At 36.4% G+C, this 22,582-nt stretch overlaps 1 protein-coding gene across 3 annotated transcripts in view; it reads left to right on the top strand.

The window, feature by feature from the left end:
• Positions 1 to 2,268: 2,268 nt before the first annotated feature.
• The window catches only part of MINDY3 (MINDY lysine 48 deubiquitinase 3), an 82,870-nt gene continuing 62,556 nt past the window's right edge, over positions 2,269 to 22,582 (top strand). For 2 of the 3 annotated variants that reach the window (XM_059184046.1, XM_059184047.1), the window contains exons 1-4: positions 2,269 to 2,600; positions 15,826 to 15,905; positions 19,582 to 19,642; positions 21,284 to 21,457. In XM_059184046.1, coding sequence (XP_059040029.1) covers positions 2,507 to 2,600; positions 15,826 to 15,905; positions 19,582 to 19,642; positions 21,284 to 21,457 — 409 coding nt within the window. In that variant the 5' untranslated portion in view covers positions 2,269 to 2,506. Of the gene's footprint in view, positions 2,601 to 15,825; positions 15,906 to 19,581; positions 19,643 to 21,283; positions 21,458 to 22,582 lie in introns of those variants that run through there. The other variant, XM_059184048.1, reaches the window with a different exon arrangement.

The raw sequence follows: 22,582 nt of genomic DNA on the forward strand, positions 1-22,582 counted from the left end.
TGGAAACCAGGTAATGAAGTCATTGTTCTTTGTTTGACAAAGAAATGCTGGGAAAGATGGGAAACTAAACACAGAGTTAGGATTTGACAGAGTAATTAATTCTGTTGCTGTGAAGTAGTAAAGAAGCCTCAAGGGAATTAATCATGATGGAAATCTCAGCCCAGTTTTACGGCTGTGCATTGACTTGAATTTGAATTAAGGGGAAATATTTCTAATAAAATTTACACATGAACAGAAAGTTTCTGATTTTTTAGGACTGTCTTTTAGGACTAAAGATTACTCATGCAAACTGTGTACATCTTAATGATACACATCACTTCAATCAAAACCATGGTACTAAGAAAAAAATATGTGCTAAAATATGGAGCAATATAAATACTTCAAAGTAAATTTACATAATTTTCAAGTTATTTTGGTAAGAGAAAGGCATTATTGTCCTGTGCCAGTTGTAAATGCAACAAACTTGACTACTTTCAATATGTATTATGTTTATATATAGTGAATAAGAAAAATTTAAATATTAATTTGCGTTTCTATTATCTTTAAGCAAGTTCAGATTTTAAATGTTATAACTAATGAATTAATCAACATAAATAACTTAACATTAATTTAATATTCCTTGTTAAAAATACTCCCTAATTAAAAAATTTTAAAAGTTGCAAATAAAGAATATAACCTAAAAGTGGAAAGGACATACCAACGTACTGAAGATTTTGCCAGCTTATTGTAGCTGGAAACTTAGAAAAATCACAGATCAAGAAATATTCTATTTTTAAAACTACATTTGGAAGTTTAGCCTTTTTCCCATATCTATAGATACAAAATCAAATCTACAACTACAACTATAATCTATTATCTATAACTATATTAATGGAAAGAAAACAATTGTGGCAAACACCTCTGAACTTAGAGGTCTGCCTCTTACATGCTCTATGAAAGCAGACCCTTCTGTGTCTTTCAGGAAGTGAAATAAATCTATAAATTATAAACAACCAAGCAAACATTAGATATTTAACTGGACCAGTCAGTGCTACTTCCCCTGATCCCTACTTCTCCTGCAAGATAATGAATTTTTAAATTCAGTAAAGGCAAGCATCACTCCTTCTACTAATACTTTTTGATCCAGCAATGTTCAATGCGCCATACTAAGTACTATGAATAAGACAAGTCCTTGACCGCCATATATTTATATCTCAGGAAAGCAAGTAATTCTTTGCAAATACCAGGATGAAGGTAATTATCATAAGCAAGCTACAGAGAAGTTATCACGAAAATTTCAGATGCTAGAATTTTTACTTCAAATTGTAATGACTGGAGCCAGCTTTATTACAAAATGGCATTTACACTATGTCTTCAACAACAGGTCAGATTTGTTTTTGCAAAAATAGGGGTAAAGAGAATTCCAAAGGGCATAAAAATTAGAAGGGTTATCGGTACGGTTCAGGCACTTTGAAAATTCCTCTTTTAACTACAGCAAAGATTGTTGAAGTTGGAAATAAAGTATAAATTAGCAAAAACCCTCTTACTTGTAAACTGTAAAGCACCCATGAGATTTTGCCGTTTTGTTGTCAATTCAAAGGTTAGGCAATAACTCTTCTTTTTCACCAGCACAAATACAAGGTTTTACACAAACTAAATTCACCTGAATGCTTGTCAATGACTAAAACCTGGACTTCAGTTCCAGGTGTTGTCCACACACCCTACCCTCTGGAGAGGGTAATGTTGTGGAGATGAAAATGCTCTACCATTTCCAGACAGGCTGTTTTCAGTCTGTTTTCCCTATAAATAGCTTTGTAATTCTGCATTACACCACACCCTTTGGTTACGTATATAATAGTTGGTTGGGCTTTATATGATTTATCGAGGCACACAGGCTGACAGCCTTCAAATTATCGGTGGTTCTCCATACAGACATGGCCGTTTCCTCCCTGAGACTCAACCATCCTCTTAAGAGTGGTAGTTCAGTGTAATCAATATTACAAATTTTAAAAAACGGGCTATGTTCCAGGCCCTAAAGCTCGGGCCTCAGAGCCTACAGCTAAGCCCAGAGCAGCGCGCGGAGGGAGGTGTTTCGGGATGGTAAAAACATGCCAACGCCCAGGGAACCGGACCGGCCGGCCTATTCAGAAACCAACACCCCACCGAAGGCCCGGGGGCTGAGCTCCGGAAGGCTGGCCGACTCCAGAGAGCTGCGAAGCCCTTCCTGCCTCCCACTTCCGCTTCCGGGGAGGTGACTCCCGGGTACTCCCGGCGTGAGGGGCGGTAGCGAAAGGGGAGCCGGAAGTAGCCCGACACTTCCGGTACGGGAAACTCCTTGCTGCCGCTCGGGCTGGCTTGACAGGCGCGGTCTCTGCAAGTAGCTCTGTCTCCTTTCGTCTTCCTCGCGTCCAGCTTTCCAGCTCTTTCGCCGCCGCCGTCCCGCAACTCCTGTCTCCGCAGGCGCCCCTTCCCCCATGTTCCGGGGCAGGAGTCCTGAAAGCGAAGACCCGCTCGCCGGTACCCCATCATGTCCGAACTGACTAAAGAGCTGATGGAGCTGGTGTGGGGCACCAAAAGCAGCCCCGGTCTCTCTGACACCATCTTCTGCCGCTGGACGCAAGGTACCCTGGCTGGGCTCTGACTTCCAGCCGCTTCCTTTGCCCTGCGAGAGGCTAGCTGGACGCCTCTGGCGCCACAGCTCCCCGGCTTGCCCCGCACTGTGTCCCAGTTGCCCAGCTCAGCTCTGAAACTGGACTTTCTAGAAACGCCCTGCCTGCCTTGGGGGGAGTGGTTGAGTAGGAGAAGGGTTACAGCTGAATGGTGCCACTAAAGCCCCGAAGCGCCTCTGCCACTTCTGAGCTCCCCTCGGGCTGGAGAGCAAGGGTGGTGGTGGTTGGGCTGCAGTGTGTGACCCTGAGGGTGTGCCCTGTGCCTCGGTGTCAGCGTCTCAGGAAGTGTTGTGGCCCCCTGAATCTTGACCGACCCCCGCCCCCAACAAGGCTTCATGAAATGGGTGTTCGGTTTAATTTTGGAGAGCGCCAAGTCCGCACGAAAGTCAAAGTGGCTAATTCCAGAAAGCAGCTCTGCTCTTTGTATTTCAATTATGTGGTTAGACGTAGTACTCGGTGTACGAATTTAGTGTTGCTTGCTTATCAGGTGCTCTTTGGACCCAGAGTATCCCCGGCTTTGAGACGGTTTATGTCTATTACAGTTAAAAGCAATGTGGATAATAGTACTTCCTGTGCTGGTCTAATTATCCAGATAGGATTTTGAGTTTTGTAAGAAGTTTTATTAATACGAATGCTAATGAAATAAAAATGACCATTTATTGAATTTCTGCGCTGTGCCAGGCTCTGCGTTAGGTACTTTATGCTAGTAATTATCTGTAATTCTGAAGTTATAATAAAACACAACGTGGCACACTGCTTAAGGTGACTTAAAGACTGGTGAAGTTAAGAGCCTTTGGAGTCAGAAGGATTGGTAATGTAAGTATGTAAATCATCACAGGCCGGTAAATAATAGCATTTCATTCTTATCATTAAATCAATTTTTTAGTAAATACCTGTTCTCAAAGGATTTGGGGGAATTTTAGCATCGTAAATCCAAGTTCCTACCTCATAGTGTGTACTTTGTAACAAAAATGCAGGGTTTATGTAAATCCCTTCCTCTCTCCCACATATGCCTCATTTAAGAGCTGGTAAAATTAGACTCATAATGTTTTACAGTCAGCTTATTTAGCTGATCACTCTTGTTTTGCAGATGAGGAAAATGAGTGGTGGGGCCATAAACAGGCCAGAGTTGGGCAAATTGAAAGAATCGAGTGAATTACAAGTCTCCCAATTCCTAATGCAGCTCTCTTTTCACTTTATTCCTTTGAGTTTCCAAACCTTAACATGTAATTAGTTTGGCTCTTTTTACTCATTTTAATTACATCACTGAAGTAATATTTTCTGAAATCTTGGTCTCCTGCATTTGCAGATTTTAAAGCTTGCTTTCCACTTTGACTGAGTTTATCCTAATAATGAACAGCCCAGAAGTATACAAGGCTGTGAAGGATTAAGAAAAATTTTACTTCCTGTGTAATTAATTAGCATTAATTAAGCATTTACAACATAGAATAAGATAGTATTCAGCCTTGTTTATGTTAATACTGAGATGGAGATTCCAGGAGAATTCAGAGGCAGTTCTAGTAGTGGTTAAGAGAAGGCTTTGGAACAGGTGTGCTTTGGTCCCAGATTCAAGTTATTTAATTTAGTTAAACCTCAGTTTCCTTCTCTGTAAAATGCAGATAATAGTAGTGTCAACCTTACAGGGTCGTTGTGAGGATTGAAGGCGTGTAAACCCATGGAGGCACTTAGCACGATATCTGACATACGGTAAACACTCAGACATGGAAGTTCTTGAGACTTAATTTAAAAAGTGTTTAATTGTAAGATAAGCCAAAGATCACTCCAGCCATGACCTGATACTTACAAGAAATTATTTGATGAATAACCATTATTTGTTTACTTTTATTAATTTTTTATTGAAGCATCGAGGATACATGATAATTATTATCTAAAATACAACTTTATAATGACATTAGAGAATGCTGGGCCAGGAAGGTCCTTAACAAGATTCATTCAGTCACTGCCATTTAAAACTAAAGAATTTTTTTTTTCTTTTTAGAGTATGTTTACATTGTGGATATATAATTCTTCAGGGTTTTACATTGATCAGGATTTTCAGGCAACCGAATTTGTGTTTTTAATTTACCATCTCTGAGAGGAAGGTTGTTATTGGTTTTGCAATGTTAACTGTTGTATTCATCTAGAGGCAGAAATCATTGCTGAAGATTGCTTCGGCAGTCATTTGGGATTATGAGACTAGGCACAAGAAACTGCTGTGCTGCACTTGCCTTACAGCATTTGTAATGTGACACCAACTTTGGCTTTATTTCCTAGTCTGTAACTGCTCTGACAACTGTATTCTTACGAGTTTTTTGGAAGCTATTTAAAAGTGTGAGATGTTTAGGGTAAATATTTGTAAAATTATGTTTAGGCATAGTCTATTTATGAACCTATATTGATCACATTAAAAGTTTTTTGATACATTAGAAAAAGCTGCAGGAGTTGCTGCAGCACAGAGTTGGGTTTTTTTCTGAATTGATTTAACAATGTCAGATAATACGTGAAATCAGTAAGCCACAGAAGTGGCACATAGTTGTTTTAATTCACTTGGCTGTTTTAGATAATTCCATTCTATAACTCCTTTTTCTTTGGGGGAAAAATGGCATTTTGTGGGATTTTGGTTTGGGTTTTTTGTTGTTTTTTTTGTGGGGTTTTGTGTGTGTGTTGGGGGGGGGTTGCCAGTTTCTCCTTGAAAGACCATAAGTCACATAATTTAAAGATTTGCAGCTGTTATTTTCTTTTCCTTTTTTTCTTTTTTAAAGACCTTATTTATTTACTTGACAGAGACACAGTGAGAGAGAAAACACAAGCAGGGGGAATGGGACAGGGAGAAGCAGGCTTCTCTCTGAGCAGGGAGCCTAATGCAGGGCTGGGTTCCAGAACCCTGGAATCATGACCTGAGCTGAAGGCAGTCACTTAACAACTCAGTTGTTATTTTCTAACTTGGAAATTGAGTCTCTGCCCCTGCCTCCTTTTCTCCTGCTCAGTTGCCTATGATCATTTTTAAGAAAAGTGTATATTTTCTACCTCTTATTCAGAAACACCATTTATTCTCCTTGCCCTTTTTCCCACAGACTACAGCAGTGTTCCAGGCCTCTGCAGGTTAGGATGGGAAGGCAGACAAACAATAAGCATAGCACAAATGAAGTACATGTAATAGAAGGTAAAGAGATAGGGAGTTGTGGAGTGGGGTGGCATGGCTAGCCCTTATTTTAAGATGAGATTTGAGCAAGCACTGGAAGCAACTGAGTTAGTTATGCACTTATATCTGAAGAGTGTTCCAGGCAAAGAGAATAGCCATTATAAAAGACTTGATGGAGAATATTCCTGGCTTTTTGTTCAAAGACCAGGAAGGAAACTAGTTCAGCTGTAAAAGGAATGAGAGAAGGGGAGAGTAATAAAAGATGATGTAAGAAATAATTTTCATACAATGGCCAGTAAAGCCTTATAGGCCATGGTAAGGACTTTGGCATTTATTCTGAATGAATGAGAGGTCATTGCAGGGTTTGGAGCAGAGAAGAGAAACAACATGACAAGTTTGTTTGTTTGTTTGTTTAAGATTTTTTAAATTTATTTGATGGATCACAAGTAGGCAGAGAGGCAGGCAGAGAGAGGGGGGAAGCAGGCTCCCTGCTAAGCAGAGAGCCAGAGGGGCTCAATCCCAGGAATCTGAGATCATGACCTGAGCAGAAGGCAGAGACTTAACCCACAGAGCCACCCAAGCGCCCCCGACATGACAAGTTTTTAAAGGACTGATCTGACTGCTGTGTTTGAGGATAGAGTGTAGTGGCTTGAATGAGACAGCAAGATCAAATGAGAGACATTTGCAGGAATCCAGTGGGGTAGAGATGGTGGGTCAGACCAGGATAGTAGTACTGGGAATGGAAGCCAAGTGGTGCAATGGACCAACTCCCAGCAGAACCAAAATAAGAGTCATTTAGATCTGACAGGATTAAGTATAAATCTTATTATACATGAAAACATTTTGACTTATTGAGAATTTGTTTCCTTTTCAGTATTGATTGTCCAGTTCAGTGTTTGGCAAACTTTTTCTGTGAAAGAGTCAGCTGCATTTGTTGTTTCTGTCTCAGTACTCATCTCTACCATTGCAGCAAAAACAGCCCTAGATAATATAGGTATGGCTGTATTCCAAAACTGCATTCACAGAAACAGATCAACCCCTGATCTAGATGATAAGCTCCAAGACACCTTTATTTTTTTCCTTTCCTCTAAGTTTTAAGTTATTTTATCGTTTAACCTATTAGATTAACCCAAGAGGGAGAAACACAATTCCCATTTATACAGTTCATTGTTTGGTGGGGTTTTGTGCAGGTGGATGGAGAATGGAGATATAGTTGGCTGAAATTAAGAGTTTGGACTTTTGGTATAGGACAGTTTTTGTTATGTAATATGAAAAAAAAATTAACAAATAATTTATGTAAGTGAGGGATCAGTTAAAATATAAGTATCAAATGTATTTATAAGTTAATAGATTTTTTATGATTTAACATTCTACCAAATAATAAAATGATAAACCAGTATTATTATTGTTGTTATTATTATTGAGAGAGGGCGAGCAGGCATGTGCAAGCAGGGGAAGGGGCAAAGGGAGTGAGAATTTTTAGTGGGCTCCCAGCTCAGGGCAGAGTCTGACATGGGGTTCTTTCTCATGACCCTGAGATCATGACCTGAGCTGAAACCAAAAGTTAGACTCTTTATTTTTTTGTAATTTTATTTTATTTTATTTTATTTTATTTTATTTTTTCAGTGTTCCAAGATTTATTTATGTACCACATAAACAATGTACCACACCCAGTGCTCCATGCAATACGTGCCCTTCTTAATACCCACCACCAGACTTACCCAACCCCATATCTCCCTCTCCTCAAAAACCCTCGGGTTGTTTCTCAGAGTCCACAACTCTCGGTTCCTCTCTCTCTCCGCTTTCCCCCAACTCATTTCTCCTCTCCATCTCCCAATGTCCTCCATTTTATTCCTTATGCTCCACAAATAAGTGAAACCATATGATAATTGACTCTCTCTGCTTGACATATTTCACTCAGCATAATCTCCTCCAGTCCCGTCCATGTTGATACAAAAGTTGGTTATACATCCTTTCTGATGGAGGCATAATACTCCATTGTATACATGGATCATATCTTCTTTATCCATTCGTCCGTTGAAGCACATCTTGGCTCTTTCCACAGTTTGGCAACTGTGGCCATTGCTGCTATGAACACTGGGGTACAGATGGCCCTTCTTTTCCACTGCATCTGTATCTTTGGGGTAAATACCCAGTAGTGCAATTGTAGGTTCATAGGGTAGCTCTATTTTTAATTTCTTAAGGAATCTCCACAGTTTTCCAAAGTGGCTGCACCAACTTGCATTCCCACCAACAGTGTAAGAGGGTTCCCTTTCTCCACATCCTCTCCAACACTTGTTTACTGTCTTGTTAATTTTGTCCATTCGAACTGGTATGAGGTGGTATCACAATGTGGTTTTGATTTGAATCTCGCTGATGACTAATGATGAGGAACATTTTTTCATGTGTCTTTTAGCCATTTGTATGTCTTCTTTGGAGAAGTGTCTGTTCATGTCTTCTGCCCATTTTTTGATGTGATTATCTATCTTGTGTGTGTTGAGTTTGAGTAGGTCTTTATAGATCTTGGATATCAGCCCTTTGTCTGTAGTGTCATTTGCGAATATCTTCTCCCATTCCATGGGTTGCCTCTTTATTTTGTTGATTGCTTCCTTTGCTCTGCAGAAGCTGTTGATAACGGACTGAACCAGGCACCTTGATATACCATAATTCATTAATGATTCTTCCAAAAAGGAGGATAATGTGGATCATTATCATTTCAGAGGTTTTTGTTGTTGGATGCCTCTTTTTTCTCTCAAGGATAGATATTCCTTTCTCCAGCTTACCTGAGTCATGTCACCTAAGATCCAATTCTTTTAAATTAAAATTTGTAAGTTTATATGACAAAATTAATTTCTTGGTACTTTGAATACATTATGTATATTTTAGTTCAAAGTATCTATCATAATATCTTACATTGCATTATGCTTTACAGTTTTTCAAAGTCTTATTTAATCCTTGCAACAACCCTGAGAGACTGCAAAGGATAAATGTAGTTTTCTTCATTTTTATAAAGGGGAAACTAAGGTACAGTTCAGATTTGACTCAACCAATATCACAGAGTTTATAATGACAAACCAGGTCTTTCTGTGGGCTTTTGTTTACTTCAGAGCTTAGTGTTATGGAGGCAGAAGTTAAAAAACTGATTTGAATAATGTATATATGGGTAGTAAGTCATATGAAAGTAAAAGATTGGAAAACTACAAAGATGTTCATGACTTAGGTTTAAATTTGTTATGAGCTATAAAACAGATTTCTATGTCTGTAGAACTGTGGGAATGTGATACTAAATTATATATTTATGATCATATGCTTTAGATGACTAATTTCAGATCTAATCAGAAAAAAACCATTTTGAGAAAAAATAATTCCTTTTAGAAGTAGGAAATTATTTGAGTGTAAGAATACAAGAGAAATAACTGTATATCCTAAAAAACTTAAACTCAAGTGAAACCTTATTATAAAGGGAGAAGCCTACTTAACCTAGTCCTATTTTAGCATAGAATATTTAATTTACATTTAGTTGACTTTATTATATTTATTTTATAATAACCTTTGTGCATTATCAGCACACTGGAACATGTATACTGTAATTAAACAGAATTTGGAGTATAGCAGATCTGCCTAGAATTCTCTCCATGGGATTTTTCTATGTAACATACAAAAGCAACTCACTGTAGTTCATTTCAGCTATAAGACTTGCCCATGGAGCTTGAAAACTGCATTACATTGTTAGTAAATTTTAAGGAAGGTAAAATTCATTATTGATTCATGTTTATTACATACCTCAAATGTTTGATAGCTTCTAGTTTCACTTCTGCCCTTGGGCCCAACGTCAAAGATCCTTTCCTGTTCCTGTAGGAACAGAACTGGATGGAGTAAGGGGCCTTTTGGCTTCATCTCTTGTTCCTAGATTGGATCTCAGATTTGGTTGTCTTGATGTGATAACCAGCACCCTTAGATTTCATTTGTCCTTATTAAATTTGTCCTGTGCATCTTACCTATTTCTCATCCTCCGTATAGCTTGTCTTCTATTTTGTTTCTCCCAGGCTGCTGCGTATTGAGGGAGAAAATTGTGGTCAGCATCAATGCAAATGTAGTAATCAAACCTTAGCTGAGCCCTCTGCTTTTCTTTCAGTTCTTTATCTTGTCAGCTTTTCTTAGTGCTTTTTAGAATTAACATTCCCTCAGTTCTCTTTTTCTCCCATTCCCCTCATTCTTATTCAGTAATACCACTTCCTCTTTGTGTATATATTTAATTTAGAAGCCTGCTAAAATTCACTTCTTCTGCCAGGCCAATGGCTTTCAAGTTTTTTTTTTTTTTAACTAGAGGCCTCATTATACTCTGAAAAGTATTAAGTACGTCAATATGAAAAATAAAATTAATGAGACCTGAAGCATTATTTTACATTTCTGTAAGTCTCTCTAATGTCTGGCTCATTAGAAGATGGCTGGATCCTCACATTTGCTTCTCTGTCAGTCTGTTGCAGTCTGTGTTAGGAAGAATATGCAGAAAATCCAGCCTCACAAAGGTTTGTAAAGTAGGAATCATAAAAAAGCCTTTTTAGGTAATTGTGAATATTCATTTTTGATACAACACCAGAACTTGACCGGTGGTAGTTTCTTAGAGGTTATTCGCAGTATGGAATCTGAAACCACATGAATGAATTTTTTGTACTCTCTTAATTGAAAACCATTGGTTTGTCTTGTACTTTGAATGAATCTTTACCTGTGCATTCATATCTGACAGCCATGCATCAGTCATTTGAAAGTTACTGGTCCACTGGTTTATTCACATATTCCAAATGATAATACACTTCATTCTACAATAACAAAAATCACATTTATTACTGTCACCACTGATCTCATTAGAAGAATATCCAAGAATTGAGATGCTGTCAAGTTCACAGTGGTAGATGCAAGTTTTCCAAAATTTTAGTTATGCTCGAAAGCCTAAAATTTTATCACTGGTAAATATAACCGTCAGTTATTTTTCTCGATGTAGCAGGCTCACTTCATTCCCTTCTTAGAAAGTGTTTGCCGCATAATCAAGTCTGAATAATCATAGTTTGTTAGTACCTCTTCAGAATAAAAACAGTGCTCTACAAAAAAGTATGTCCAGCTTGCAATTCAGAAAATTACATACATGCATTTTCTGGAGACAAAGATCAGTCATCATCAAGGTATGTTGCACAGGTGCTTTGTGGGTAGTTTCCATTTTGTCATGCAGAATAATTTTTAAAAGGACACTTTATTCAAGTCAAAATTTAATAAAAATAGCATCAGTGAGGGCATTCTTTAGTTAAACAGGTTCTTTATGTGTGTTTGAGAGAGGGTAGTTTTGTTTACTGGGATGGTGACTGCTAGTACAGTTTAATGACACACTTTGTGTGTGCTAAGACATTAGCAGTCACACCTATCGCTTTTGTACCATGGCTATGAAAGTCAACACAGTGTAAAGGGCAAAAAATGTCTTAGTATCCTTATGAGAATTATTTTTACTCCTAGTAGATCCCCTGAAAGAGTCTCAGATTTTCAAGTTTCTATAGACCACACTTGGGAGAATCTCTTTTTCTCCAGTCCTGTCTGCACCCCACCACTCCACAACTCTTTCAAGACTTAGAGTCTTTAAACTTCCTTTTTCCCATGTAATCACTCATGCCCTTCAGTCCATATAAATAATAATTTTTTATCCAGCTATGTTTTAAGTTACCATATGTTTCCCCTTCATTGGTTTAACGAGTAGTTTGCATTTACTCTTTCTCCTTATATTCTGAATCACAGTTCAACCCTTTAAAATTTGCTTACACTCTCCAGTGCTTTAGATTTCTTTTTGTATTCCCAGTGATGTGCTTAATGCAGTGTTTTATGTTTTACTCTGCTCAGCAGCATTTGAAGCAAGTGACTACTCTCTGCTTCCTGGAGGACTTCAGTGTGTTTTCCTCTTACCTTTCCAATCTTTGTCCATCTTTACTGATTCAGCCTCTGCTAATTTTTTGATGTTCCCATCTCCATTATTTTTGTTTTACATATTCACATTTACTTGACTGCCAATGTTGACGATGATTCAAATTGTGTTTAATCCTAGTACTTGCCCTGAGCTCCAGACCGGTATTTCCCCACTTCTAAGAATTGTTGCCAAATGGGAGCACCTCGGTGGCTCAGTCAGTTAAGCATCTGCCTTCCACTCAGGTCATGAACTCAGGGTCCTAGGATCAAGCACCACCTCGGGCTCTCCACTCAGTGGGGAGTCTGGTTCTCCCTCTCCCTCTGTAATCTCTCTCACTTTCTCTTTCTCAAATAAATAAATAAATAAATGTTGCCAAATGGTTATCTCAACTGAACTTGGCACACCTAGAAACAGACTCTCCCATTACCTTCCCTTGCAATATTTCAAAAGTATTTATTGAGCATTACTATACAGTATACTAGGAAAACAGTGGTCAGCAGAACAGGCAAGATACCTGTAAGGCAAATATTAAACATGTAAGCAAGCAGTTACTTGTAGTAATCACAGAATATGAAAAGTACTAGTTGTGCTTAATGGTAGGAGAGACCTACTTAGATAGATTTATCAGGGAATATCTCTGAGAAGTTAACGCCTAAAATGAGAATGAGATGGATTCAGGTTTCTGAAGAGAGAAGAAACAGCAAGCACTAGGGCTGAAGTAAAGACTTTTAAGTAAATTCACTGTAGATGATGAATATGAAAGTGAACTAAGAAAATGTGGGTTTGATAGATCACGGTGTCTTTTAAGGCCATAAAAATGAATTTGGGTTTCATTTTAATTGCTGTGAAAAGCCACTGAATTGTATTAAGTAGGCATGACAAAATCTGATTTCCAAGGCTACAGTATTCCTCTGATAACTATGGTGAGCATATAAGGATTGGGAGCAGGGTAAGTGGGGAGGAATGGAGTCATCTAGTTGGAAACTTTTAATAGTACTCTAGATGAGCGATGACAGTGGTTTGAATCTCAGAGTAGACCAGAGATGGGATAGAATAGAAAATATAAATCATGTTTTCGGGTCTTGAACCAAGAGGATCTTGCCTTAAGGTGACAAAGGGTTAACAAGTGTTTCAAGTCACAGTATGTTCAAAGGGTAAGAAACCTGACAGAAAATGGATATTTAATGACCTGAAAGATACTCAGCATGCCTGAAGTCCAAGAGGAAGAGTGGCCAAGGATGAGGTAGGAGATTTAGGTCGAAATCAGATCATACAGGACCATGTTAAGAAAACTAAACTCTCTTTATGTCTGGGATTGTAATCTGGGCTCTGTTTGAGAATTCTCTGATTATAACCAATAATGGAAATCTTGAGAGTGGATGAGTTACACAAGGAGAATGTATGGAATGAAAAGAACATAGATCCTAAAGCCAAGACGTGAGAAACATTAACATTGAAGAGGAGTTGACTGAGGGGACTGAGAAGAAATGGAAAAGAAAAATTTGCCACAAGAGAAACCAGTAAAGCCAAGGGGCAAAGGTTTTTCAGAAGAAGCCCATGGTCAGCATTGCCGATGATTCTCTGGAGAGTAAATAAGAAAAGACTTGAGAAATTGCCCGTACTGGTCATAGATGAACTTGGTGAGAATGAATTTGATGCAGTGAGAGGTTGAAAATTTGGGAGATTGAATAAATTGTAAGGAGAATAATATTGTAAGGTTAAATAAGTATAAGGAGATTAAAAGAGTGCCTGTGGACAACTAGGTGGGCTTTGAGAGGGTGGTGATTGGAGTTTTTGGGTTTTTTGGGTTTTTTTTGACAATCAACTGCATTTTTTTTTAACTTAGACTTTACTTTTTTAGAGGAGTTTTAGGTTTGCAGCAAAACTATGGGGAAGCTACAGAGATTTCTCATATACCTTCTGCTCCCACAATGTGCATAGTGCTCCCCTATTACCATTACACCCCACCAGAGTGGAATATTTATTAATTGATGAACCTGCACTGATGTCATTATCACCCAAGATCCATAATTTACAGTTCACTCTTGGTGTTGTGCTTTCTCTTGGTTTGGACAAATGTATAATGACATTTATCCATCAGTGTGGCTTCACTGTATTTCCCTGCCCTAAAAATGTTCTGTGCTTTGCATGTTTATCCCTCTTCCCTTTCTTCCTTCACCAATCCCTGGAAACAACTCATCTTTTTATGGTCTTCATTGTTTTGCCTTTTCCAGGGTATCTTATAGTTGGAATCATACAGTATGTAGCCTTTTCCAGTTGGTTACATCATTGAGTAATAGGCACTTAACGTTCCTCCATGTCTTTTCATGACTTGTCAGCTCATTTATTTTTTTAGTGCTGAATTATATTTTGTTGTCTGGATTACTGTAGTTCATTTACCCACCCATTCACTTACTGAATGAAGAACAGCTTAGCTGCTTCCAAGTATTAGCAGTTATGTCTCAAGGAGCTTATAAACATCTGTGTGCAGCTTTTTGTGTTGACATAAGTTTTCATCTCTTTACTCAAAGAATTTTGGGAGGATTCTTAAGGAGGAGGATTGGTTTTTGAATATGTGAGAAACATGTTTAAGCCCTGTTTGAAAGAGAAGGATTGAAAGGTTGAGAGAGTAGAGGTGGGATGGAATGGGATCCTCTATGCTGTTTCTTATCTCAATTGTTACCACCTACTCTCTCAAGCTAGAAACTTCAGAGTCTGCTCTCATTTCTTTGCCCCACTTGTACGTGCTCATCAAACCTTAATTTTTACCTAAGAAATACTATCTAGGTATAGTTTCTCCTCCCCATACTAATGGCAATTTTATTAGGTCGCTAGCATCTCTATATGCCTGTTGAAACAGTCTCATCCCCGTTCTGTTCCTTTAAAAAATGGGGGGGGGGGGAAAGGCAGTATGATCATATTATAGTTCAATTAGTATTTGTCATGGTCTGGCCTTTCCCAGTACTACCCTCTTGTCAGCTTTCCCTCCCATTTACCATCTCCCCCATACTACCCTTAAGCTACATTAAATTTCCCCCTGTCCTATAAACTTGTCCCTTTTCTTACCAAACTCTTTCCTTTAATAAAGGTAAGTTTTCTTTACCTGAAAGTCATTCCTCATCCTCGTCCTCACAAATTCCTGTTCAAGATCAGCCTCAAAATCACCTATTGTGACTTGACTCAGGCAGAGTAAATCATTTCTTTCTGTATCCATAATACTGTTTTCATATTTCTGTTTTAATATCCATTTATGCTTTATTTGTTCATATGTCCATGCTCACCTGTACTGTTGGCTCCTGCACATGAGGGACTTTGTCATTCACGCATACATCCTAGATGCTTGCTGTAGTATTGTATGTTCATTAAGTGTTCGTGGGATGAATGACTGAACTACAACTATTAGTGAAACTTTACATATTCCTACCATTTTGGAATTATAAATGATCATTTTAAAGATAACTACACAGAGACCTAGGGAGGTGAAATGATTTCCCAACAGTGATACCGATAGTAACTCGGTCCTCTGGACTTCTGGCCCTATACTGTCTGTAGGAACATTTACTAGTTGTTCTGTCAGTGCTGGTTGGGTAATAGTGAAATTGAGCTAGAGCTAGTATGAGCACATTCATAGTCTATGATGCCTTTAATTTTTAGCTTATAGAATATGACTCAAAGATTTGAATGAAAAATATATTCTATATGGAAAGGATCCTGAAATTCTGTTTGAAATCAGTAGATAGACTAGTCTTTCTTCAAATAAATTATTTAGTGTTCTTTTACTAAGGTCCACACTTTATCCCCTTAGTCCACTTAGGAGGATCCCTACGTACAAATTTTGTGTGTGCATGTGTGAGTATGTTTATGTGTGTTTACATGCATTTGGGGCACAGGGTGGGAACAGGGACTCCAGATCTCTTTTCAGAGGGTTTCTTGATTCCCCAAAAAGTTAAGAACCACTGTGCCTGAATAACTTGGAGATATTTTGCTTTTGTAATAAATGATCTTTCTCAAAGCAAAGTACATTAAAAATTCTTTGGGCTGCTGTTTGAATTACCTTTTTAATCTTTGCTACTTGCTTTCATTTTTAGGGTTTGTGTTTAGTGAATCAGAGGGATCTGCATTAGAACAGTTTGAAGGTGGCCCCTGTGCTGTTATTGCACCTGTTCAGGTAACATAGACTACTTTACCGACTCCTTAGAGGGACATGTTCAAACGTTTCATATTTGACTTTTCGTTTTCTACTGTGTATGTAATTAGATGATGAGTTATCTCTTCACTTTTGTTCATGTAAATTGCTATAAATATCCAAAAATAAAAAATGAATTCAGAACATGGGCAGGTTATGCAGCAATAGCCTTTTAACGGTCTTTATTTTCAAGAAAACATAATAGGTGTTCTCTAACCTTCAGAAAATGATGGTGACATCGTTCTAGTATAGTGATCCTATCAAGTCATAATGTTTTATGCTACTGTTAGGTATATCATAGCAATAATACTCTTTTCATTTGTACTTTCTGTAAAAATGATTTTCCTACAAAGTTGAGGATGAGTAATACTTCCATGCTCTGAAACCGTATACATTTTTAAAATAAGCTGTATTTACAGTTTTAGGCTGTTGGCTTTTAAAATAAAATTAGTGGTAACTGACTACAAACAGAATTTCCAAAATTTAAAAAAAAGAGGTTTTTCTTTGACGAGATAGTGTTAATCTGAATGTGTGTGTGTGTGTGTGTGTGTGTGTGTGTATGAGATTTGAATCCTAATGTATTGTTTGAATTTCAAAGGCCAATTTGCTGCGAATGTTACATTGTTAAAACCACATATTGAATTTTCAGTTTACTGTAATACTTTAAAATGTCTGAACAGCAGTGTCACTTCGCAGCTGGTCTAAGAGAAGCTGGAATTGATTATGTTTTAATCAGCACGTTTTGAAAATACATATTTAATGTGATATTTATTATTCATTGGGCATAAGGAACACATTCCTGAACTTTGTTAGCTACAAAGTAAATTTGTCTCTCAAGCCTTATGCTCCTCATTATTAAATTAAAAATTTATCCTGAAGGAGGCGGCAAAAAAAAATCTTTCATGACTGAGTCCAAAATGTATCTTTTATAGTTCATCATTTTTCTTTGAAGGGTAAATTTGATTTTTTTTTTTTTGCATTAGTAGAATTACAAAAAAAATAAGAAAAATTTGAATGTTTGAATGTTGCCTGGGAGTAACTGAATATAAAGAATAAAATTTAACTGTAAATTAGTATTAGAGTTGTTATAATATTATGCTGGGCACAGATTTTGGTTGCTTTCAGAATCTTATTAACTGAATTTAAAGATTCCTTATCTTGTCAGTATTTAAATTAGATTATATTAACACTGCCCTTCCTGGTTTTTTTACTAAAAATCTATGAATGTAGTTAAATGCAAGGTATACCACAGTTCCCTGTTTTATAAAATTTTATAAAATTTATAAAAATGTGAAGTTTTACAAAATTCGGTATATTTCCACAATGATAGCTGTTTTTGCAAGGAATAATTGTAATGTTCAAAGCCCTCTTGTATCTTTGAGGTTGTAATTTAGCTTCATAGTCACATAAATATTCTCAATCATAGAATTATGGGTTTCTTTTTTTTTTTCCTCAGTGTAAAAGTCAAAACTGAGCCTTTAAGCCTAATGAAGGGAGATGAGCAAGTCTAGATAGTAAAACTTTTTTAAACTATAAAAATTAGAATATGGTACTATAGCCAGAAGAGTAGGCATATTATGGAACCCAATAGTTAATACTGGACAAATGACATTACATATAGCATTTTACCAAGAATTTATCACATACTGCAAATCAATGGTAGAATAAAATGATATTTAATGAATGTCACTTGATAAAACTGCCTGCCAGTTTGAGGGGAAAAAATGAATTTAGACAAGCTGATAGCATATATCAAATATGTTCTTGATATAAGATTTAACCACAGAAAAACTAAAACTAATGTATTGTCAGCACTAGAGAAAGGATGAGTTCCAGGCTCAGAAAAATATTTGTAGTGAATATTAGCAGTAAGTGGATATTGTTGTTCTTATACAAAGAACTTGTACAGATTGGTTAGAAAACACTAAAACTCGTCAGTGGTGAAATGATGTGTATAGAGTCATCACAGGTGGAATAGTGATCAAGAACTAGAGAATCAAAATGTTCAGTCTTACTAGGAATCCAGAAAAGTACAAATGAAACTATAACTAGATTGTGTTTACTCTTATTTTTAAATATAAAATAATTGCCAGTGCATATTATGGGTAGGATGATGCTGGCATATTCATAGTGCCATAAGTACATTTGTACTTTGATTTGGGGAGGATAGTTACATTATAACAGGAACCATAATGCAGATTGTTTTTTATGAAATCATTGAACTTCTGTGAATCTCTCTTAAAGAAGTAATCCTTCATATGGAAAAGGTTGTATTCAATAAGAAACTATTATAGTAGTAAAAGAAAAAATTATAAGCCTAATTTACTATAATGTAGTTTACACATGAAATGATGTTTGAGTAATTTTGATAGCTCAATAGACATTTAGTGATTAAGAATTACAGTTATGATGCCTGTGGGAAAGCCAAAATGAGAAACATGATCGCATACCCATTATGCTTCTCACTTGTAAGAAAAACTAAAACAGGTATGAAAGGCTGGAAGGAAGTATATCAAAATACTAACAGCATTTGTATTAGCGGTGAAATAATGGGTATCCCACCTAATTTTTCCCAAATTTTGTAAGGTAGTTACAATACTCCACAATTTTATGGTTGTTGCCGTACTGGGGGAAAGCCAGAAACACTTGATTGCAGCATTGGTAGATTTTACTAATATAAGAATGTTGTAGAATATTACTTGTGTGGTTTTTTTTTTGTTGTTGTTGTTGTTGTTAAAGTAATTGAAATGATTGCTTATTAGGTGGCAGGTACTGTGCTAAGTGCATTACATAGATTATTTCATAAAATCCTCACTGCAGCCTTTTAAAGTTTATGCTATTATTATTTTTAGTTAGTAAAGTAGTGGAACCAAGATGCACACCTAGGTGTGTCTGACTAAAAGCAGTCCTCTTATCAACACACTACCACTTTCAAACATGTAAGTGAGAAACATCGAAGTAACCTTTTTCTTGGATCTGCTTCCTGGAGGTTCAGATACAACAGGTGGCGCATAAGGGTCTTCATTTTTAATAAACATGTCAGGTGACTAGGATGGAAATGGTCTGTAAACTGCACTTTGGGAAGGAAACACTACTGAACTGCTTTCTATCAAATCATCAGTATAACACACTTAAGGAAAAGTGAGAGATCAGTTTGTTTTTTCTTTTAAATCTTGTATTTTTTTTAGTCAAACCAGGAAGTTGGAACTCGTGATAAGCGGAAGAGTCTTGTAGTGTATTTTTATGTCACAAATCAGAGCTAATAGAGCAGAACCACCTTTGTATTTTTATTTCTTTTCCCCCAAGGAACCTAAGAAAAATGTAGACTTGTTCCTGTTTCTAGGGTTTTCATTTTGTGAATGAGCAATTAAGTTTCTTTACTTTTCTGTTTATGTGTCTGTTTTTTTGAGTCAGTTGAGTCACTTTTTCTATGTATCAAAAAATATGTATCATGAAAGAAGAATTTTATGGATCTAGAATCAAGTTTATAGTAGTATATTCTGAATAATATGCTCAATTACTGTTGAATGTGGTGAGAAACTCCAAAATTTTTATAGTACTATTTAGTAAATCATAAAGGGTTTTTTTCCATTTTAAAATAAAAGAATAAGGTATGCTTACAATGCATTCTAATAATTATTGCTTTAATTGTGTAAAGGCATTTCTTTTGAAGAAGCTCCTGTTCTCTTCAGAGAAGTCTTCTTGGAGGGATTGCCCAGGTATGATCGTGGTTGGTCTTTAAACTTTTCCTTCACCTTCTAATTTATATATGATCTATGCAGCTTTTACTGGCAATAGTTTAACTGAAATTATTTATCTTAAAAAGTAAACCATAAACAGGATATTTGTTCTTGAGATTTATTTTTTCAGTGTTTCAGAAATTTTCATGAACAGTGATATTTTAATATGTGTATTACCTAATTTGGTTTACCCAAGAGTCTAAGACAGGATAATAGAACTAAGGGCAAAAAACTTTGGCTCTCACTAAAAAGTGGTGCCATTTCCCTGAACTGTTAAATGATAGCCTACCATAAGGAATGGTCATTTGTGTTTGTTTTGTCTTATTTGGCTCTCAGCAAGAACTGAGTTATCTTTGTATTCCTGCAACTTTTAGTGCAGTGCCTTACACAATGCAGATAACACTGCAAACGAAGCTGTCCTAGCTTCTGCGCTATGATTAGGTCAGAGAGCTGTGTGGTTCTACCTGATAATAACAAACATTTGCATTCCTCTTGACAGTTTAAAAGTCTTTCCTTCAATAAGTGAACAATTTCATGTGAACATCACGATAACTTTGAGAAGAATGGGGAATATATTATAATCCTGGTTTGGCATATAAAGGCAAAACAGTTTCCATTCCAATCCATACCCATAGAATCTAATGATTGTGAATTTAAGGGCTAAAGTGTCACTCATGTATTTTTTATTAATTAGTAGTTGAAATGCAAAATAAATTATAGAAAACAAATCAAGAGATATAATTATTAATATCAATGTTTTATTGATAAAATTTATAATAGCTGTTATACAGAAAGATATTTACATTGATAAAATATATAGCGTTGTCATAAATGTAAATGTCGTGGTGGTTATAAAATGAATGACCTAATTCTTGCCTTTAAAGAACTGCTAGTCTATTAAGAGAAGTAAAATTCTCCCCAGAGCATTAAATTTTACGTAGGATGTGTGTACACATCGTATCCCCTTTGAAAGTTTCAGGGGCAGTCCTACTGTTAGAGAGCTATCCTGCTTGGAAAGGGGAGGTGGCTAAGGCCCAGGAAGACGTTGAGCATTTTCTCATTGCCCCTTTCTATAAAAGTCTAATGTTCAGATCACTGCAATATAGTATCAGGAGCTTCTGTATTATGCAACGTAACCGCGATGGCGTCTGCTACTGTAATGGATTGTGGTACAGTATGTGCTATGTGTCACCTCATTATCCTTACCCCTATGGGACAAGGAGATCAAAGACATTAGACTGACTCAGAAATGAGGAAAAAATAGAAGTCTCAGCAGGCCCTCACACTGTGCCTGGTCCTGCAGTAAAGGAGCCCTCAGGGCTCCTAGTGCTCCCTTTGCAGCCTCAGGTTATTCCAAGTAACGTATTCTTTCTCCTAATGTTCAATTCATCATTTTTCTCGTTTCTTTTTCTAATTAATGGCCATATTTAATACTGATGACATATTAATCCTTAAGCACTTTTTTTTTTTAAACCTAAGTTGTTTATGGGGGGAGGAATCCTCCACTTAAAATGCTTGGTTTTCATTATTAAGTTAAAACATTCTTACTATTGTTATCCATGACAGGATATTTTTCTTTTCAAAGAAAACCATTATAACTGATACTTTGGTTATTTTTAGAGGAAGAGCGGAAGGAACTCCTTTGTCATACCTTATGTGATATTTTAGAGAGTGCTTGTTGTGACAACTCTGGATCATACTGCCTCGTTTCCTGGTTAAGAGGAAAGACAGCCGAGGAAACGGCTAGTATTTCTGGGAGTCGTGCAGAGTCTAGCTGCCAAGTGGAACATTCTTGTAAGATACATTTTTATTTCCTGAAGTCATTAATAAAACTGTCTTAATAAAACTGTTGAAAATTTTAAAGAAAAAAAATATTTAAAATTTTCATAACACTTCTTTTTTTTAGCCTGAGCTTAATTCATGAGCCTTAGAATCTTTCATTTCCCTGTCAATTATGTTAGTTGCTGGAGGATATTGCACTTGTTTATCATGTCATTTTTGGAAAAAAGAAAGGATTTGCATCTCTTGAACTTCTCTATAAGTTTTAGTTAGTTTCTGCTTGATGACAATCTCTTCTGATCTTTTGGAACTCTAATACAGAAAGTTAAAAGAACATAATCCTACGTACTTTAGTTTTAGATGCTTTAATGTTAGTTTTCTTGCTATTGGGAAAAAAAAGGATTTTTGGGGACATTAGAAAATTTCTTAAATATCTTTAGTTTCTTAGAGCAGAGATGGGGACATTATTCTTTATTACATATTATTTATTTTCCTCCTGAACTTTTTGGACATTGTGTAATACAGTCTACATATATAGGTTATTTTTAGGTAGTTTTAAAAAGGGTTTAATTATTCTTTCAGGTTTCTCATTATTGAAGATTTCTCTTTAAACAAAAGCTATTCTTATTCATAAAAAAAACATATTCTGTGGATTATAGCCTTTGACACTTCTTACATAATCAACTTCAAAACTGCCAGAATGCAGTAGTAAAAAGAAGACTTCTGGTGGTACTGAAGGTAGATAAAGAATTGCTTTTCTGTTTTTCTTTTCAGGAATGATCTTGCTAGTATGTGACTTCTGATAATTGGTAGTTCCATGTGTTTATATTGAAGAAGTGACTTATTCTGCCTATGATGCATTCCATTAATGATCATCTCTGCAGAAATTATTTTTAAAGAAATTGGACACCTGATTTACAGAGAGTAAATTTTGATTACTCATGATATATATATATATATATCTCAGTTTCCACGTAGGATTATCCCTGAGGCACAATTGTCTCCACAGGCTGAAATGACTCTGTAATGTCAGTCTTCTTTCTCCTGTAGTTAAAGTGGCAAATTCTAATAGGTGTACATTGGCAAGGAATAATTTTTAAAATTTAAACAGTTGAATGACTTTCTTTTGAGGCCTTTTAA

This window comes from Mustela lutreola, chromosome 8 (genome assembly GCF_030435805.1).
Source record: "Mustela lutreola isolate mMusLut2 chromosome 8, mMusLut2.pri, whole genome shotgun sequence".
Lineage (NCBI taxonomy): Eukaryota > Metazoa > Chordata > Mammalia > Carnivora > Mustelidae > Mustela > Mustela lutreola.